Genomic DNA, 18,172 nt, shown 5'->3' on the forward strand with positions numbered 1-18,172 from the left:
ATGTTGTGCCCAGAATAAGTATTTTATTTAAATATATTTTATTGATTTTTTACAGAGAGGAAGGGAGAGCTAGAAATGCCGATGAGAGAGAAACATCGACCCGTTGCCTCTTGCACACCTCCTACCGGGGATGTGCCTGCAACCAATGCACATGCCCTTGACCGGAATCGAACCCGGGACCCTTCAGTCCGCAGACCGACGCTCTACCACTAAGCCAAACCGGCTTCGGCCCAGAATAAGTATTTTAAATAAGTGTTCGCTTTTGTTATTTATTATATTGGCCTCAGTGTGACCCACAGCGCACATAGAAAGGGATGTGGCCACGTGGTGTGCCGTGGCATTTCATCCCCGGAGACCCAGAGGCCTAGAAACTGTCTCCTTCACAACTCAGCCCACAGCCACCCCAGACAGCCACGTGTTCAAAGTGCAATGCTTTTATTTGGGTTTACCACAAAGGTTGATAAACATTTACCCACATAAAATATCGTGATATTTATCCATATAAAATATCATAACAAGGATTGCAGGCATAAATAAGAATGAGTCTAACTATTCTGTTTTTGTAATGCACAGTCCTCTCTGTTGATTATTAAGTAAGAAGACAATGAGGTCAAGACGCAGGAATTTTCAAATTCAATTTCAGCATTTCCCAAAGATTGAATCATAGAACGAAGGACACGGACAAAAAAAAAAAAAAAAAAAAAAAAAGAGAATTTCCTAAAATGGAACCAGCCATCTTGAAAATTATTTCGAAGAACACAGAAGTTCTCATACTTCAGAAGATAGAAGTGTTGCTAGTTGGCCCGGCCTCTGGGACCCGCACTCCTGGGAGTTGCCGGGCTCTGGCGAAGGAGTGTAACCTGCCCTTGGAGTGTCATCTCAGACACAATCACTCTTGCTTTTGGTCCAAAAACACAGACAGGGCTCCCTCCTTGCTGATGACTCTTGAATAGAAGCTTTGGCTCTTCTTATGCATTTGGCCTCACGATCTTCATTGACAAATAGTTCTGGAAAGGAAGCAAAGACAGCGTAAAATATATATCTATTTAAGCGAGGGGTCTCTAGGCCTTGACACTATGGACTTTTAGGACCAGATGATTCCTTCTCATTGGAGGCTGTCCTGGACATCGCAGGATGTTCAGCAGCATCCCTGCCCTGTCCCCTACCCACTAATGCCAGTAGGTAACATTCTTCCTCCCTCCCCCGCTATTGTGTCAACCAAAATGTCTCCAGACATTGCCCTTTGGGGAGCAAAATCTCCCCCAGGTGAGAACCACTATTCAAATCAATAGGATCTAGGTAAAAGAAATAACTATGAGGAATTTTTTAAATGGTCAAGACAGATTGACCTATAACAAGAAAATAGTGTACATGTACTTACAGTGAAACTGAAAGTATTATTCTGGGGGAAACAAAGACATGACATCTCATGTTGTGGTTGTGTGACTGTGCTCCTCACACAAACTATTCTATTATGGTTAATATGAATTGAAGTAAGAGAATCTGAATGCCTGGCAAACTGGTCTTTAATGTCCCCACCTTGTATAAACCATTTTCAGCATTTGGTCCATTTGTTGATATCCCTACCGCAGTTTGCCTCCCATAGTAGTTTACTTGTTCCTATGTCTGCTTGTCCCTGGGCTATGAAGTACTTGTGGGCAGAAATCATGCCTTGGTTATGTGCGTACCCCAATTCCTAGCCTGTGGTAGAGACTCGATAAATTCCTTGAAAGGTGGGATGAAAGCACTGCTTGTAGGCACACTGGCAAAATCCCCACTTGGACTTCCGCTTATGACTGGGATGATTAAGGGAAAGTTACGGGTAAGTTATGTGGTGTGGGTCTTAAACAATGAATAAGATGTTGATAGATAAAACATGGGCAAAGGAACAGCACTGGCAAAGACATCCTGGCAGGTAAGAGCAATACGTGTGTGTGTGTGTGTGTGTGTGTGTGTGTGTGTGTGTGTGTGTGTGGAGAAGGGGTGTTATCTAGTTTGGGTGGAGTTCAGGGTTTGTGTAGACCTACAAGGGTCCCAGATTTGGGGATCTGTGAGTGCTGAAGGCAGGAAGATCAGTTAGAAATGCTGGCTATAGTCCAGCCAGATATTGATAAAGGCCCGAGAGATTTCTCCTAGAATTCCTGACACCAAAATTATTTTCAGGCCATAAAGGTTTGCCTGGAACTTGTGAAACCCTAAGAATGCAATTCTAACCACAGGACCCATTACTTTAAATTTCCCAAAGGCTGAAGGGTTGTGAGACCACAACTCCGAAGTCATTCTTCTGAAGCATCCAAGGCAAGTCAGTGCCAAGTTCGATGACCAACCACTGTTCACACACACACACACACACACACACACCACACACACACACACCACACACACACACATCACACACACACACTTATACACACACCACACACACTACACACCACACACACCACACACACACCACACAACCACGGCCAGGACGAGGAGCAGGGACCGTACCGGTAAGGAGTACAGGAGCACAGCCACAAAGAGCATCAGGATCAGCAGGATCAGCAGGCCGATGATGACCCACTTGTATCGGCGCCACACGATGAACTTCATGGTCTTACACGGGTTGGTGAACCATAGGAAGGAGGTATCTGGCCGGCTGCATTGCAAAGAAATGGTTTACCTACTCAACTCAGGAGGGACAGACATTTTACTGCAGGGCATAACACTATTTAAAAAATACATTAGCAACACTTATAAAGTCAAGAAAAGATATTATTCCCCTTAGTTGGCAAAGAAAGATCCTTGAACCTTTCATAACTTCCTAAGATGTTGAAGGCATCCCGGACTTTGGTTTCCATGGAAAGGAGAGTGATTAAAATAAAGCTGAATCACCAGCCTTTCTACCCCAACCCCCACTATTAAACACAGAATTAGAAGGACAAGAGCTAATCCAGCCTATTAAGCCAATTGGAAGGGGGGCTTTCAGTCTGCAGGTGTTTGAGGACGAGAGGACACCGAGAACAAAGAGGGCTCTCACTTCGGTAGGTCCAGCTTGGGGTTCATGTTGGGTTCATCCCTTCCCTTCCCGGCTGGCCTCTCGTCGGCCTCCTTCTCATTAAGGATTTCCAACGTCATCTCCACTTTCCCCTTCAGTAAAGCAGAACAGGTTAAACACATGACATCATGCTTCACAAATATTTTCCCTTCAGCCCAAGGAGTATTCCCCGAGCAACAATTTTTATTCTTGTAAAACAATCCCGAGATTGCCTTCGATTTTCCTCAGGAGATTTCATCACATTTCCTCTTCCATGTGTTTCTGAACCGGCTCCTTGTGGGAACCCGGGAGGACAAATTGCTTCCCCTCCTCCCTGCTCCCGGCCTGTTGCTCTCTGGATCCCCATCATTCTGCCTCACATCCATCTCCTTGCCTCTGCACACACCTTCCTTTGTAAGTCTGCTTGGACACAGATGAACCTGAGTACGGCTAATAACAATGTCTAATATTTATGGAGCATTAACTGTAGGCTCCAGGCAGCCCACATGCTTCAGGTTTACCAGGGACCACCCACGGTCCAGAGCTGTGCAGATACTTAGTGGGTCCTCAGTGTATGCGAACTGAATAAACAAATGAGGGAGTGAATGAATGAATGCTGTCTCTCTGGGCCCTGCTCACCCCTTCCTTCTGGATAATCTCGTGTAATGCTCGTTGCAATCCTATAAAGCAGGTACTGTTGCTGTCCTCAAGTGCACATGAGGCTGAGAGGTCTAGAAACTTGACCACTTGGATAGCCAGGCTTAACTAGGTTGTAACAATCTAAGTCAACAGCAATTTAAGAACCTCGACCCCGAGATCCGTTTAGGCGGTGGAGCACTGATGCCTCCTATGTTGATGAGCCAGACAAAGCAGGGTGTCTGACTACGGCAAGGTGCTCCATCTCTCCGAGCCTGTGCTTGGAGCCTATCAAAAGGGGATAATGTCTAGTTGAGGGGGTTGTGAGCAGAACTAAGTGAGATTAGGTGCAAAGTCATCTCTTAAGTGGCAGATAGCAGCTAAGTGATTTCCTGGGCCGGCTTGGGGGAGCGATGGGCTGCAAAGGGCACAAGGAAACTTTTGAGGTTAATGCGAATGTTCTCGATCTTGATTACAGTGGTTCCATGAGTGCATGCAGCTGTCAAAACTCATCAGAGTACACTCTGGATGGGTGCATTTTATTTATGCAAATTATACCTCAAAGCTGTTTTAAGAAACAAGATTATGAATGTAAGGCATTTAGCATGTTGACTGCTTCATAATTAGTGATGTGGAATCTTAACTATTATTAATACAGAAGGAATTACGTAGTCTTTTGTGTCAGAGCATAGTGACCTGCACTCTTTTTTTGTTTTTAACAGTTTGTGATTTTTAGAGAGAGAAGTAGAGGGAGAGAGGGAGAGAGAGAAACATTGATGTGAGAGGGTAACATTGATCATCCCCCTCCTACATGCCCCCTGCTGGGGATAAAGCCCACACTCTGGGCATGTGCCCTTGACCTGAATTTGAATCAGCCTCCTTCTGGTGCACGAAACCACATCCAACCAGCCGAGCCACACTGGCCAAGGTGACTTGCATACTCGCTTCTATGTCAGGATATATCCTGAGTTCTCCAAACTTGCTTGTAAGTTAAGGCCTTCTTGCTCAGTGAATGTCAGCATCTCCACTTCTTTCATCGTATTATTATTTTTTAATTTATGAAAACAGCTCAAATGTGAAGTTCCCTTTTCCGTACTGAACTGCATTAATAGCTCCGCATAAATTAGCCTTCTTAGTGAAGGAGGGTCCTCCAGCAGTGCCACCACTCTGGCTCTCAGTGTTTTGACAATTCCTATCCCTCCACCTTCTACTCAACCCCAAACATCGGCTCATGGACACCTTCTCTTGTGATCCCAGGTATAAGCCATTCTCATAACCTAAAGTCCCACCAATTTAACTCTTCCCTTATCTTATCCGGAGTAAATCTCTGGAGGGAGAGCAAAACCTAAATGATAAAAGGCGGGAACGACCCCCCTCCCCCCATACCCCCCCGGAAATGCTCCTACCGCCAGCACCCGGGAGCCCTCTTGGTCCCTGTAGCACGGCCACCAGCCTCGCATGGACTTCTGCTCGAAGAGGGAGGCCGTTTTCACTTTCAGGGGGTCCATGGCCTTGAGGTCCGGGATCATGTCCAAATGACACTTCTCAGATGATTTCGCTGGAATGATGGTGCGATGCAAATCCAGTTCCAGGAAACCTAGCCGGGGAAACAGTGGATCAGCTGTCCTTCCCACGGGAGCAGAACGCCCCTGCAGGAGAGGCAGACGCTGGTCTTGAACAGGTAATGAGTGCGTTAGAGAAAGGGACCCTGGGTGACGTCAAAAATTCTTCCCCGATAGGATGGAAAGTTTCAGGAGATGCACCTGCCCACCACTCGCAGCTCACAGAGGACTAGATGTTTTATTTCTCAACGACAGGAGCATACACAGAGTTTGTCTACAAGCTCAAAGCAGTGAAGCGTCTACAGACAAAACTCCCATGAACCTGGATCTGAAAGTGGCTCATATTTGTTCTGAACGGCCACACCGGCTATGCCCTTTGAAAGCATTCATCTCACCTGGCACAGAAAAGTGCTCCCTACAGCATGCATGAAAAGAGTGGGAGGAAGAAATAGAGCCAGCCCATGAGACGGACCTGGGGCCTGGGAGAGAGAATATCGGAAGAGCACTGTGCTATTTGGGTGGTGGTGGGGGGAGGGATGTGTGCCAAGAAACAGACAAGCCCAAGATGTGTGGATAGTACTTAACGGGTACCTTTAGCCCCAGAGGAGGCTGAACCTGGGGGGAAAGAACAATGGCGGGGCATTAGGGACCTCAGTGACATTTGAGAGCAGCCTGGAGGAGAAGGTGCTGAGGAGAGTGTGTGTGTGTGTGTGTGTGTGTGTGTGTGTGTGTGTGTGTGAGAGAGAGAGAGAGAGAGAGAGAGAGAGATAGAGATAGAGAGAGAGAGCGATGGTTTGGAAGTAAAGCAGGCAGGGGTGTGGCATTCTTTTGTGAAAACAGGATTTGAGTCTTAACAGCAAGACAGAAGCTGGTACAAGAGCCTCCATGGAGCCCACAGGAAGGGGTGGCATTCACTGTGCCCCCCGCTCAGAGGACCCAAGACAGCCGATGAGGAGGCCACAGTGCCCAGAGGACATTCAGGCCGGAGCGAGCCCCACGCCCGCTTCCCCGCGGCACCGGAGATTCCAATACTTGGTTCCAAACTTTAATTCACTTCACGAATTCCAGGCACAATTTCTTAGAGAAAAAAATATCCAAATGGAAGCTCTACCCAAGAAGTCATCCAGAGAAAACTTGTCGTTATCCCAAATCTGGATGATCAGTTTGGGTGGCACCCGGAATTCGGTTTGGTCGATACTCCAGAAATGCTCCTAAAATGACAAGAGAAACAGACAAACCAAGTTACCCAGATGAGTGGATTCTGAAACCCTTCCCTTGGAAACTCCAGTACCAGGGCATTGGGGCCTTCTCTCTCCTTTGCACCCCCAGCCTGGAACCCTCTCCCCTCAGCCCTAGCCCACCACCCAGGCTCAAGGTGGGTTCCCAGGATGTCTCAGGCCACCAGCCAGGTGATAAAAGGATGTCTCAGGCAGCTCCCAACTGAAGGCTCCCTGCCATGTCCCCCTGAGTGTGACTTCCTGGAGTTTGGGGTGTGTTCTCTCCCCGCCACCCCACCTTACCACCCCCACCCCCAAAGACCACTGAGGCTTGCTTAGATTTTACCCTCCAAAGTCAGGAGGTCCTCTAGGCCAGCCACAGTATCCCTTCCTGGGGTGTTCCTTCTGCTCAGCCACCTTCACACACCCACAGATCTCCCGCCCACCCCCCACGGATGTCTGAGCATCCGTGGGGGCACAGATTTTGCTCTTTTATCGGCCGCAGATTTAAAATGGCCCGGCATTTTGGGCTTTTGAAAGATATTGCTGGGTTTTACATGCTGTGGCCACTAAAAGCCCCAGATCCCTCACCTTAGTCAGGCGGAGGGAGGGCTGGGTAGGGTTTCCGAGTTCTCACCACTGGTGCCTGCCTCTGCCTGGGCACTCTGAACCCCAGATAGTCACACCTGCACAGCCTAACCACACCCCTGCTCCTCTGGCCCCAGAGAACGGGGAGCCCCCAGGGCTTCGGGAATTGGAAGGAAGACTGCTGAGTTGCTTCTTGTTTTTCAAGTGACATTCCAACAACGTGCCCCTTTGCAGGGCCCAGCAGGCCTGGCTCTGAGGGGCTTGGAAGTCCACTCCGCTGTTGTCTGGCCACACCTGACTGTCCTGTGTGGGCTCACACTCCCAATACCACCAGGGCACGGGAGGGCCAGCTCCCGATTCGGGCAAATAGGAATGGTAACTTAACTAAAGGCCCACCTGACCCGCACCCTCTCCTCCCCCATGCCAGTCTGCATGATTCGACATCAGGTTGAGCTCAGTGTCTCTAGAAAGTGCCCTTTGAAAGAGTTCATCTCACCTCGCACAGAAAAGTTCTCCCTACAGCATCAGCACTGAGACACAGAGGCAGGTATATGCCAATCAGATGTGGGGAGAGAAGGTGACCAGAAGAGCTAGGGAAAGTCTATAGAAGTGGGGGTAGAAGTGGGATGGAGGATCCAGAGGAGACATCTGTTATGACTGCCTGCCCAGGTTTCAGGCCCAGGGGTTGGGATGAAAGCACCCAGAGTTTTCTTGGGGAGTCCCTTCCTCCCATCCATGCGATTTGGGAAGAACTGACTCCACCCTTCACTCCAGCCCAGGCCGGTCCGCGCACTGCCGCCCTGGCAGCACCCGTTGGTGCAGGATCTGCACGTGACTCCTCACAGGCAGTGAGGTCCAGTTCCAGGAGTCTGGGTGGCACCATCGGGGGTTTGTCCTCTTTCTGCTGAGGTGCTGAGAGGGCAGGATGGGAGCCGGGCCTCCACCGGGGAGGGAGGCCCACAGAAGAAGGCTGAGCAACGCGGTGGAGAAGGGAGAGCAATTTCTAACGACTCAAGTTCAACCTGGGACCCTGAAGCCAGCCGGCCCTGGACTTCCCAGTAATGTGAATCAACAAATCACTATTTGGACATACGCTGGTTTGAGCTGAGCTCTATAGCTGGGAGCCTTACAAAGTAAGACCACCAGAGCCCTGAACCATCGTGAAAATGCCTCTGAAGAAGGGACATTTCATGTAATTGAATATTTTTTTGCCTCTGTTTGGTTAATTCGTCAAACAGTTCTGTTGATCACGGGAAGAAATTGGTTTCCCTGTGACATGAACACACACTTGGGTTGTTGTATAGATACAAGACCCGCGTGTCTACCCTTCTCCAGACCCTTCCCCTGGCCACCAGCATGCGAGGGGAAGGAAAGTGACATCCGGTATACGTCTAACTACACAAATAGCTGTCGTGGCTGAGCGGTGCTGGGCACACAGCTACCCCGCCGTGAGCCTCAGAGTCGCCATCCGCTCACGACCGCCAAGGTGCGGGGCGGTGCCAACATCCTCTGAGTGTCTGTGTTACGGAGGGCCCGGGACATCCACTTCCCGCTGGCACATGTCAGCGCTTACTTTTTTAGCCACGAGACACAGTTGTTCAGCTGGGAGGTAGTCAAACGGGAAAACAAATCTCCAGTTAAAATTCCCTTCGCCATCCAAGGACCTGTAATGGACATCTGTTTTCTGTTTGTTTTCTTCACTGCCAGGAATCCAGCTGAAAAGCAGAGGCAAACAGGCTTAGCTCCGTGTGATTGACAGGTAATCTAGCCGCAAAATTGGGCCGTGATTAGGGGAGTGAAGGGCAGGAGAATTAATGCACTTTTCTTGGGCGGCGGCCAGTTATCTCCGGAGCTGGGGGCTGATTTATGAAGGGGAGGCGCTCTGTTGCATCCAACACAGGTTGTAGCCAAATAAAATACAATTCCTCTCAAACCGAAGCAGGAAACCCTTTAGACTTCAGTTAACAGGGATAAGGTGAAATTTTCTGGAAAATATCAACAACGTAGCTTCTATTTTTGGGAACGCTGGAGCTTCCTGGCTATGATTTCAGTCTTCATAACTCTAAATCATCGCTGTCTGTCATCAGTGCGGACAGGGCTCAACGAATATGAGTTGGTTCTAAACTTCAGCATTTCCTTTTCCACATTTTACGTAAGCAAACAAAACAGACACGACTTCCAGCTTCCTTTTTTTTTTTTTTTTTTTTTTAATTATTCTTAGATCCACTCTGATCATATTAATGAGACTAGCAAGGAAGATAGGCTATTTCCATACGCATACCTATGAACATTCATTTCCTTCAGCAATTTAACATCTCAACTTGTGACATTCCCTTGACTTGTGCCTGGCACAGAGCAGACACTAATTAAATACCTGTGGAAGGAATACGCAAACGAACATGCCTAGGAAGACGTTGCTGTCACCTCTGCCTGCTACTGGGAAAACTCCCGGTTGGAAGCAGGGGTAGCACTGGCTTTTAGGCTGTAACGTGGTTGAATGCACGGTTCTCAACACTGAATGCACATTAGAATTGCATCGGAATCAACCGGGGAGCTTTTAACATCACTGATGCCTGGACCTAACGGACAGAGATTCCTGGCAGGAGGCAGGCCTGGCTGTGAACTTGGGCTACCACCGGCTCTGAGCTTCATCTCCCATTGGTAAAGTGAGGTTGGTGACGTGCAATCCCCATCACATGGTCAACATGAGGACGGATCACTTCTTGGAAGGGCCAGGACGGGAAGGGGGAAATCCTTAATGCATGTTTACAATCATCTACTGTGAACCAGGTCATTAGCATGCCTTATTTTACTCTTCCCGATGGTATGTCTATCTCCATTTCGATGAGGAAACGGAGGTTCAGAGAGGCTAACTAACTTCCATAAGCTCACACAGCCAGTAACGGACAGAATTAAGTATAATTCCCAGTCTGTCTGAATCCCAAAGTCCAGGCTTGTTACTGTGCCTCTAAGGACCATGGGAAGTACTAATATTAGGTCCTAGTAATAGTGGTGGGATTAACATCAACCAACTACAACAGTTTTACTTTTTGCTGGTCAATTAATAGACTAGATAACTTAGCTGAAAAATCCCTGTTGACAAATTTAAAAATTCCTTTGGACTCTTGACTTCTAAGTTTTTAACTAATTCACTGAAGAGAGCCCACACACTCTGGCTAGGACCTCAGTGGCTTCACCTCTTGATACAAGACCCCAAAGCATCACCATCATCTTCCCCCGGGGCTGCTCACCCCCCTTTTTAGTGCATCTTTTCACGTTTAATTTTACATATGAATCTTTTCACATTTTATTTTTAAAACAAGTTAACTACCTTAAGTTTATGTACTTGTGTATACACATATATAACTTCGTATGTAATATCCATATGTGGGTAGTACTGGGCATTATTTATCTTTTCACATATAGCATGTAGATTTTAATTGCAAATATGAATAGTACTTTAGATTGTGCTTTATTTTTTTTTATTAAGAGTTTTCTTTTAGTCAAGTATTACTTGAATTTGTTTTCCTGACTTGTGTGTCTCCCCCTCACCCCTTTTTACTGGTTCTATTTCCCTGGAGAACCCTGACTAATACACATAATGTTTACTATCTGCCAGGTATGACCCTAAATGCTTGGAGTAACTCAATCTTCTGAATATCCTCAAAGCAATAGGTACTTTCATTATCTCCATTTTACACATGAGGAACAGTGAGTTTACTAACTTGTCCAGCTAATAGGGAGAGTACCAGGATTTCAACCTAGTCAATTTGATTACAGAGTCTGGCCTCTTAATCACTATGTCATCCTATACTCAACATCCATGATCAAGGCACAACACGGAACTAACATCCACATGAACTGCTTGGAGTTGATTATGCAAGTACCAGAATAATGAACAATGATCCTCCTCACAGGCTGGAGGCAGGCACTCCGTAAGGGTTGGGGACTGAATGTAAAAAATTCTACTCATGTTCCTTCTTTTCCATGGACATTAGCTACTGGTAATAAAATATACAGGAAGTGAAACCTTGGAACCTTATCTTGTTTCTAAAGACACTTAATCAAGGTATCAAGAAGAAATAAAAATGAACTGCATGACTAAGACGCTTCAGAAATGATAAACCTGCTTAATAAACTCAACAATACCCACTTCCAAAAAAAGAGAAATGGAGAAATAGGGATCAGTTCCTATAGTCATTAATGCCTCTGCTTGTAAACAAGACTCATACAGTTTTTCTTCTCCTTCTGCTCACTCTGCCTTTGTCTCCCTGGACTTTCCTAAGTAGACTACTGCATTAAAGAGATAACATACTTTCACATAACCAAGAATCCTACACCTCAAGAGTGAAACCTAGCCAAAACTGGTTTGGCTCAGTGGATATAGCGTCGGTCTGTGGACTGGGGGGTCCTGAGTTCGATTCCGGTCTAGGGCATGTGCATTGGTTGCGGACACATCCCCAGTGAAGGGTGTGCAGGAGGCAGCTGGTCGATGTTTTTCTCTCATCGATGTTTCTAGCTCTCTATCCCTCTCCCTTCCTCTCTGTGGAAAATCAATAAAATATATTAAGGAAAAAAAAAGTGAAAACTAAGGAAGGAGAGAGCGTGTTCCATTCCCGGAGTTTGTCAAAGGTGCTCGCGTGCTAACCTTACCCTTTGACATAGATGTCGCTCATCTCCTCTCCTGTGATGCTTTTCTCGTCCAAGATAACGTCCTTAGTGTTCCAGATGATCACACGGAGGTAGAATCTAAAACAGGAGCACATTTTGAAGGTGCTTTTCTCCCCTGGTCCTGCCCCAAGACCCTAGGCCAGGGTAGCAGGGTCTCATTTACCTCTTGGCTTTCCGGGGAGTGATGTTGAAAGGAGGACCCGGTGGGCCCAAATTCTTGGGGAAGACATCCACCCACATCTGCAGCTTTCCCTAAGCCATTCAAAAAGGAAAAGGGAAATAAAGTTACCTATAGGTGGCAGAGACTACAGTTTTCACTCATGTTTCCTAGGTGAAATTCTGTCTTTGGGCCTGCTAACTTATTAGTCCACATAAAGCGAAATAAATAGATAAATAAATGTTGAAGAGAAAATCCAGATGAATTTCATATCTTCAATGTCATTTAGGCCACCCACTCCCTACTCTCACCCAGGAGTCTCTGCTGGCCGCATGGACCCACATGTATCAGAGTCTGAGCCTTCCTGGTTAATAAAATGAGGGGCTTCTCATGACTAACAGCATCCCCTTTGCACACAAACACACTCACAAATACAATCACACACATACACACCCCCTTACAGCCCCTTCAAGTTGGGCCCTTCTCTCAGAATCGTTCTCAAGCTGTCACTCTATTCACCACCACACCGTCTATTTAATGTCAGTCTCAGTTTTGTGACACCCAAGGGTCTCTCCATTTAACTCAAGATGGAAAATCAAAACAATGTGAAGCGGTGTTTAATTTTGTGAAAGAAAGACTTACAACGTGGTGCTTCCAAAGCAGAGACTCAAGCGATGACAAGACTACGACTGTTCCCCCAGGGAGAGGACTCCCTGACACTGGCTCATGGTGCCCACCGCCAGGAGGATGACAGGGCCCATCTCCATGAGGCCCTGCTCAGGCCTTTGACAGCCACAGACAGGCCCATCCATCTGACTGGAATGTTCTTCCAAACAGACGAGGAATGCCATTAGCAAACTACATCGACCATGTGAACCAATTTAAATTCCCCAAACTGCTTTTGGAGGCTCTGTAGACTCTGTCTTCATGATAAAAACAGACTGGCCTTTAAGAAGGTTGCCAAGGAAACCACTAGATTGGCTTCCTGGTGCATTGTGAGCAAAACGAATTAACTGGAGCTCTTGAAAAAGGATATATTTTACTGTGATCCTGACTCTCTTCTAACGAATCTCTCGGGCTCGAGGTTCTACAGCCCATCAAGCCCACTGTGGAGCATTAGGCTCCAGGTGTCTCCTAAGACCCAGCCACAGTCTGTCCAAGGTGGGGCAGCCTATCCTTCCCACATTTAGAAGTAGGAGGGACTCCATTAGAACCCGAAAGTTCAGAAGTCTCTGACTGTCCGCATTATTCTTACACCTGGGAAGATACCACAGGAGGAGCGCAGACTCAAGGAGACTCAGAGAGAGAAACAGAAAAGAGACAGAGAGAGAGAGACCCTGGCCCAATTTTGTTCTGAGTCACGGTCACTCTCCTGGCTGGATTTAGTGGATTGATTCTTACAATAAATCCCCCTTTGGGATGAAGAGAATCTGAGTTTCCTTTCTATTTCTTGTGTTTCTAAAAATATCGGAAAGAGACAAGTCCATGTCCACACTGCCACTACATCTGGGGTTTGAATGGTGGGTTCTGGAAGGCAGGGAGCCCCTTACCTGGATGATGTTGGGCTGGAAGGTGCTGTGTAGAGTCCTGGTTTCCACATGCTCAGGGACCAGCCCCTGGGTCCTGAGGATGTGGAGGGCGAGGCGCTCGTCAGGGGCCCCGAGGTGCTGGTGCAGGATTTTGTTGGCTTCTGGAATGGAAAGTGGCATTGAGGCAGGAGGGGCATCCGGGAACCGGTCAGCCAGATGGCCTGAGGGTCTTTCAGCACGTCATCCCAGACTTTTCAAAATGGACAGGCAGTGCCCGTGTGTAAACTTCGACTTGAGAAGGAACCATTGACAGAAACAGCGCCTGACCAGAAACCCTGCCCCATCCAGCTCACACCTGACTTGAAGGCTGCAGTGGCAAAGGGACCAGACACATCAGAATGTGTGAGGGAGCCCTTGTTTATTTTGTGGCTGAGGATCGCTCCCAGACTCCCTTGCAGTTAAGTGTGGCCACGTGACTAGTCTAAACTAGAATGTAATGCAGGTGGAAGGGACATGTGTGTCACTTCTAGAACGGGCACGTAAAAACCTCTTGTGCAGAATCATAAATATGCCTTTCTCTTCTGGATACAGAAGAAATCAGCAACCTTGACACCTGGGCTGAAGAACGGCTGGGCTGGAAGGTGGGAGGGCCTGAGTCCATGCAGCACTGCATGGAAGAGGGCCACCAACCTGTAGGAAAACCTGCTTTGAATTTATGAGGAATACACTTTCATTGTGTGAAGCACCGAAATTTGTAAATTTGATTGTCCCAGCTGCTAGCATCACTGTGGCATTTAAATCACACAGCCCCCAAATTCTTCTACACTCCTTCTATATCTTCTCTGAATCTGGAGACTTATTTGACCACTAAAGAAAGGATGCTGTGTGACTTCTGAGGCTGGGCGCAAAGGGCCCCCTGGCTTCTGCCTGGTCCTGCTACGGCTCTCACTCTGTTGGATGCCATCCACCATGGAAGGAACATGGTGACCCAAGATTGTCCTATTGGATAAGCCTGAGTAGGTGCTCTGAGAAGGTGCCCCAGCTGAGCTCCTGGTCAAGAATCAGCATCAACTGCCGGCTCTGTGAGTGAGCCATCTAGACAACCACCTCGGTCGAGCATTTGGATGACTGCAGCCCCAGCTGACACCTGCCAGCAGCCAGCTGTATGAGCAACTCAAGTGAGAACTGCCTGCTTGAGCCCTTCCTGGATCCCTAAACCACAAAACTGAGCAAAACAAAATGGTTGTTTCAGCTGCTAAGTTTTGGGGTAATTCGTCATGTAACAATAGTAACTGGACCAGTCCTTGTGCCTGACAGCTTTTGGGGGGTTACTTCTTGATTGTTTGGGGGTACTCTTCTCCACAGGGTCGTGTTGCTGGCCAGTTCATTCCCAACCCCTTTTGCAAGTTCTCATGTTAACAGCAGCATCAACATTTCTTCAATATCCAGTCATCCCTAAAACTGACTAGGTCTCCTTCTTCAAGGGGAAAGATGAAGCACAGTTTCTGTCAATGTCAGGAATAAACAGCTGGTGATCCAGAGGCGCGTTCATTCCCAGGTGTCTTTGCTCAGCTGTTTTTGGTTATCCCGTGAACCCTCAAGGCCAGCCCCACTGCCACCTCCTCTGAGAAGCCCTCCCTCGTAGGTTACAATACCGAATCACCCCGTAGCTCTTATGCTATATTAAATGAAGCTCATTGCCATACTGCAGAGAGCTGTTTGTGTCAGGACAGATTGTATTAGAAGTTACTGCTGGGGAAAGAGCAAGACCCAAAGCTCAGACGTGAACCAGATGTGAACTTAGCAGGTTCTCTGAACCAACCCCATGTATCCCTGAGCCTTCTCAGAGAAGGACTGGAAGGATGATATAATAAACTTGGAAGAGGAATCCTGGCCTTACCATCTGAGCACGGTGCATCACATGGAAATTAGTCAATTACTAGAATTTCGTGTAAAAGATCGAATGGCTATGACCTAAAGAGGTCAAGTGAAACATAAGACAGACAAGAAAATGTGTCCACTTTGACACCTGACATGACAGCAAACCTCTACTATAATGGGGCTTTTGTCATAGCGCCGTGTGTGGAGTCCCCTGTGGCCCAATGAGGGCACTGCTCTGCCGGAAACCCTCCCCACAGCAAACCAGCAATAGAAAGAGGTTGCTATACTTTGTGACTAGCTTACAACACACTCACCAAATTCATCCAAACTGTACTCTCGTCCTCCATATCTGATTCTGCTTCCATCTTCAGAAAGGATGGGCGGTGGGAGGCCTTTGAATCTGGCCACATTTTGAAGCAGCTGTGTTGGTCTCAATTGGTCTCGCCAGGTATTCACTCCAGAACTGTGAACAACACCCCACCCCCGAGTTACTGGAGGGCACACGGTTCTTCTTGGATACACACACACACACACACACACACACACACACACTTATAGGTGCCCATGTAACAAGGGAGCCAGGCATGTGTTCTACACTTTGGCTTTGCCTAGAAATCTGTTTCAAAGACCCAAAATCCTCAGTTATTTTGGGCTCAGCCAATTGATCCTCCTCCTCCCCTCAATTTCCTCCTCTGTAAGAAATGAGTTTGACGGAGACCGCCATAATTATATCAGGCAAACTCATCAACTAGAAATCACGAGCTGTATCTCACTGGAAACTGTAGAAGAGCACTGGGGAAAGAGGGACGTCACAAAATTGATCAATGTGGGGAGGAAGGGTCAGGGAATCCTAGTTTTCAAAGGGCAGGGAATTCTTGTCATCGAACAGAACATTGCCTGCTTTCAGTGCCTGGCTTCAAGGAAGGGGGTTCAAAGAACGTGAGCAAGGGGACCAGTTCCTGAGTCCCTATGCCATCCCCAAGGAGCAGGCTCTATTCCGGGGCCAGCCTTTTACATAGACTCCCATGTGAATGGCGCCCCCTGGAAGTGGGCAATGATATGGCCCCGGCTCTCCCTAAAATAATCCTACGGAGAAAAACAGTATGTGTCTGACTCAAGACAAGCGCTGAGGTAGAGAGCCAAGGCTCCCCGGGTTAACATTTAGATGGAGCAAACGGTCTCCTGGCACATTTATGGCCAAAGCAACTTACACACAGTACTGCTCCGGGATGCCGCAGTGGGAGCCATAGCGGGAAAGGAACCGGTTTTCCAGATCAATGATGGTCTCTCCCACCTTTTCATCACGGGTAAAGGTGTCGTAATCGTAGACAGAGATTTTCAGATCTTTTTCTTGAGGTAGGTGGCAGCTCAGTTCATACATCCTAAATAAACAAACACAGAGTTAGCCTCCCCGCCATCCCAGGCGGTCCTCTCACAAGGCTCTGCACAGAGAACCCCAGGCAGGGCTGTGACTGCCCCGACTAGGAAAACCAGGTGTCGGGGGGTAGTGGGTGGGGGTACTCGGCAAGGAGAACATATTCCTAATGAGAACAAGAGATGATACACTTGCTCAGGAGAAGATCACGGGCTTTAAATTGTGTGCCTAAGTTTAAGTTAAAATCCCAGCTCTGCTGCTTACTAGCTGGGACCCCAGGCGGATTACCTAACCTCTCTGTGCTCAGTTTTCTCATCTGTAAGATGGTGACAGTAATACCCACCATCACGGTCAAGCATTTGGCATGAGTGCATTGCTCAAAATGCAACAGTTATAATAAGAATTCTTCATTATAATAGTATGAACGTCATAATCATGGGCCTAGTCACTGGGGCCCCCAGGCGTCTGCCCAGCTGGGGCATTGGTAGGGCACAAGCTCCCTGATGTACAGCCCCGAGCTGTGTCTCTGCTCCATTCCCTCTTCTGCCTGAACAGAGACCACCGCCCCATGGAACATCCTGACTCGCCCCACAGGGCCTCCCTGGGGGGCGGGAGGAGGGAGGGCGAATGCAATCTGCCAATGCAGCGTGACATGCAGAGCGCCGAGAAGGCTCCCGCTCTCCTCCCAGGCCTCCTGATGCACCACCGGTCCTCACAGGCCTCTCTAGAGCATCCATTTTAAAATGCAAACCCTCTGGGATAAAGGAAAATAACCAAACAGCAGAAGCTCCGGAAAGGCGGGGTTTGGTTCGGTATTTGCCCCATTCACAGAGGAACGGGTCCCCTAGTAAGGTGCTCAATAAATGGCAGGAAATTGTGGGAGGCCTGTCCCATCCCTCCCGCCCTCTCTGTCTCCTCCCTTCTCCTTGCTCTCTGGTGTGTGGACTGGTTCCTGCCCAAAGAGCCAGGAATGTTCACGAATCCACATGAGCAGAGGGTGTGTGCCACTGGGGCTCTGGAGAAAAGCCGCCAGGGTGGCTCCTGGATAAATCCCAGACTTCTTTAGACCACTGCAGCCAGGCAGGGGCCCTCAGGGGGCAGCAGCCGCACGAGAAAAGGAGCTTGGGTCACGACCACCCACGAAGCACTGTAGCCACAAGTGCCCCAGAGCAGCCCGGTTCCAATACTGGATCCCAAGGGACCCGCAAATAAGACGAGAACGCCTTCTGATGGCATTCCTCTGAGCACACCGAAGGCTCTGACAAGTCCCGCAGCTATCCTTTTCAACCCAAGTGTCTTGGTTTGATGGAGGAGTACTTTTCTCTCGGAACACACCCATTGGACACTGACATTCCACTGCCGGCATGTGAGCTGGCCATGACGTGGTCGGAATGTGCTGAATGATGGCCGAGGACAGGCGTCTTGTTTCTTCCTGAATTCCTCTCCTAGAGTCCCTGAGAGTCTTGCTGAGAGGAAAGCTACCCCCTAAGACAGGCCAGGGGCCTCTGCCGCCTGAGGGGCTGCAGAGCGGAGTCTCCTG

The 18,172-nt window shown here is 48.2% G+C and overlaps 1 protein-coding gene across 1 annotated transcript in view; it reads right to left on the reverse strand.

Annotated features, from left to right (window-relative positions):
* Positions 1-416: 416 nt before the first annotated feature.
* MYOF (myoferlin) overlaps positions 417-18,172 on the reverse strand; it is a 128,913-nt gene continuing 111,157 nt past the window's right edge. The window contains exons 44-54 of the mRNA XM_084904310.1: positions 16,469-16,639; positions 15,572-15,720; positions 13,398-13,537; positions 11,854-11,942; positions 11,673-11,768; positions 8,593-8,734; positions 6,326-6,425; positions 5,059-5,249; positions 3,020-3,129; positions 2,491-2,638; positions 417-1,007 (exon numbers count right to left, since the gene is read on the reverse strand). Of these exons, the coding sequence (XP_084760436.1) occupies positions 969-1,007; positions 2,491-2,638; positions 3,020-3,129; positions 5,059-5,249; positions 6,326-6,425; positions 8,593-8,734; positions 11,673-11,768; positions 11,854-11,942; positions 13,398-13,537; positions 15,572-15,720; positions 16,469-16,639 (1,375 nt within the window). The 3' untranslated portion in view covers positions 417-968. The remainder of the gene's footprint in view (positions 1,008-2,490; positions 2,639-3,019; positions 3,130-5,058; positions 5,250-6,325; positions 6,426-8,592; positions 8,735-11,672; positions 11,769-11,853; positions 11,943-13,397; positions 13,538-15,571; positions 15,721-16,468; positions 16,640-18,172) is intronic.

This window comes from Pipistrellus hanaki (assembly GCF_964339955.1).
Source record: "Pipistrellus hanaki genome assembly, chromosome: 14".
Taxonomy (NCBI): domain Eukaryota; kingdom Metazoa; phylum Chordata; class Mammalia; order Chiroptera; family Vespertilionidae; genus Pipistrellus; species Pipistrellus hanaki.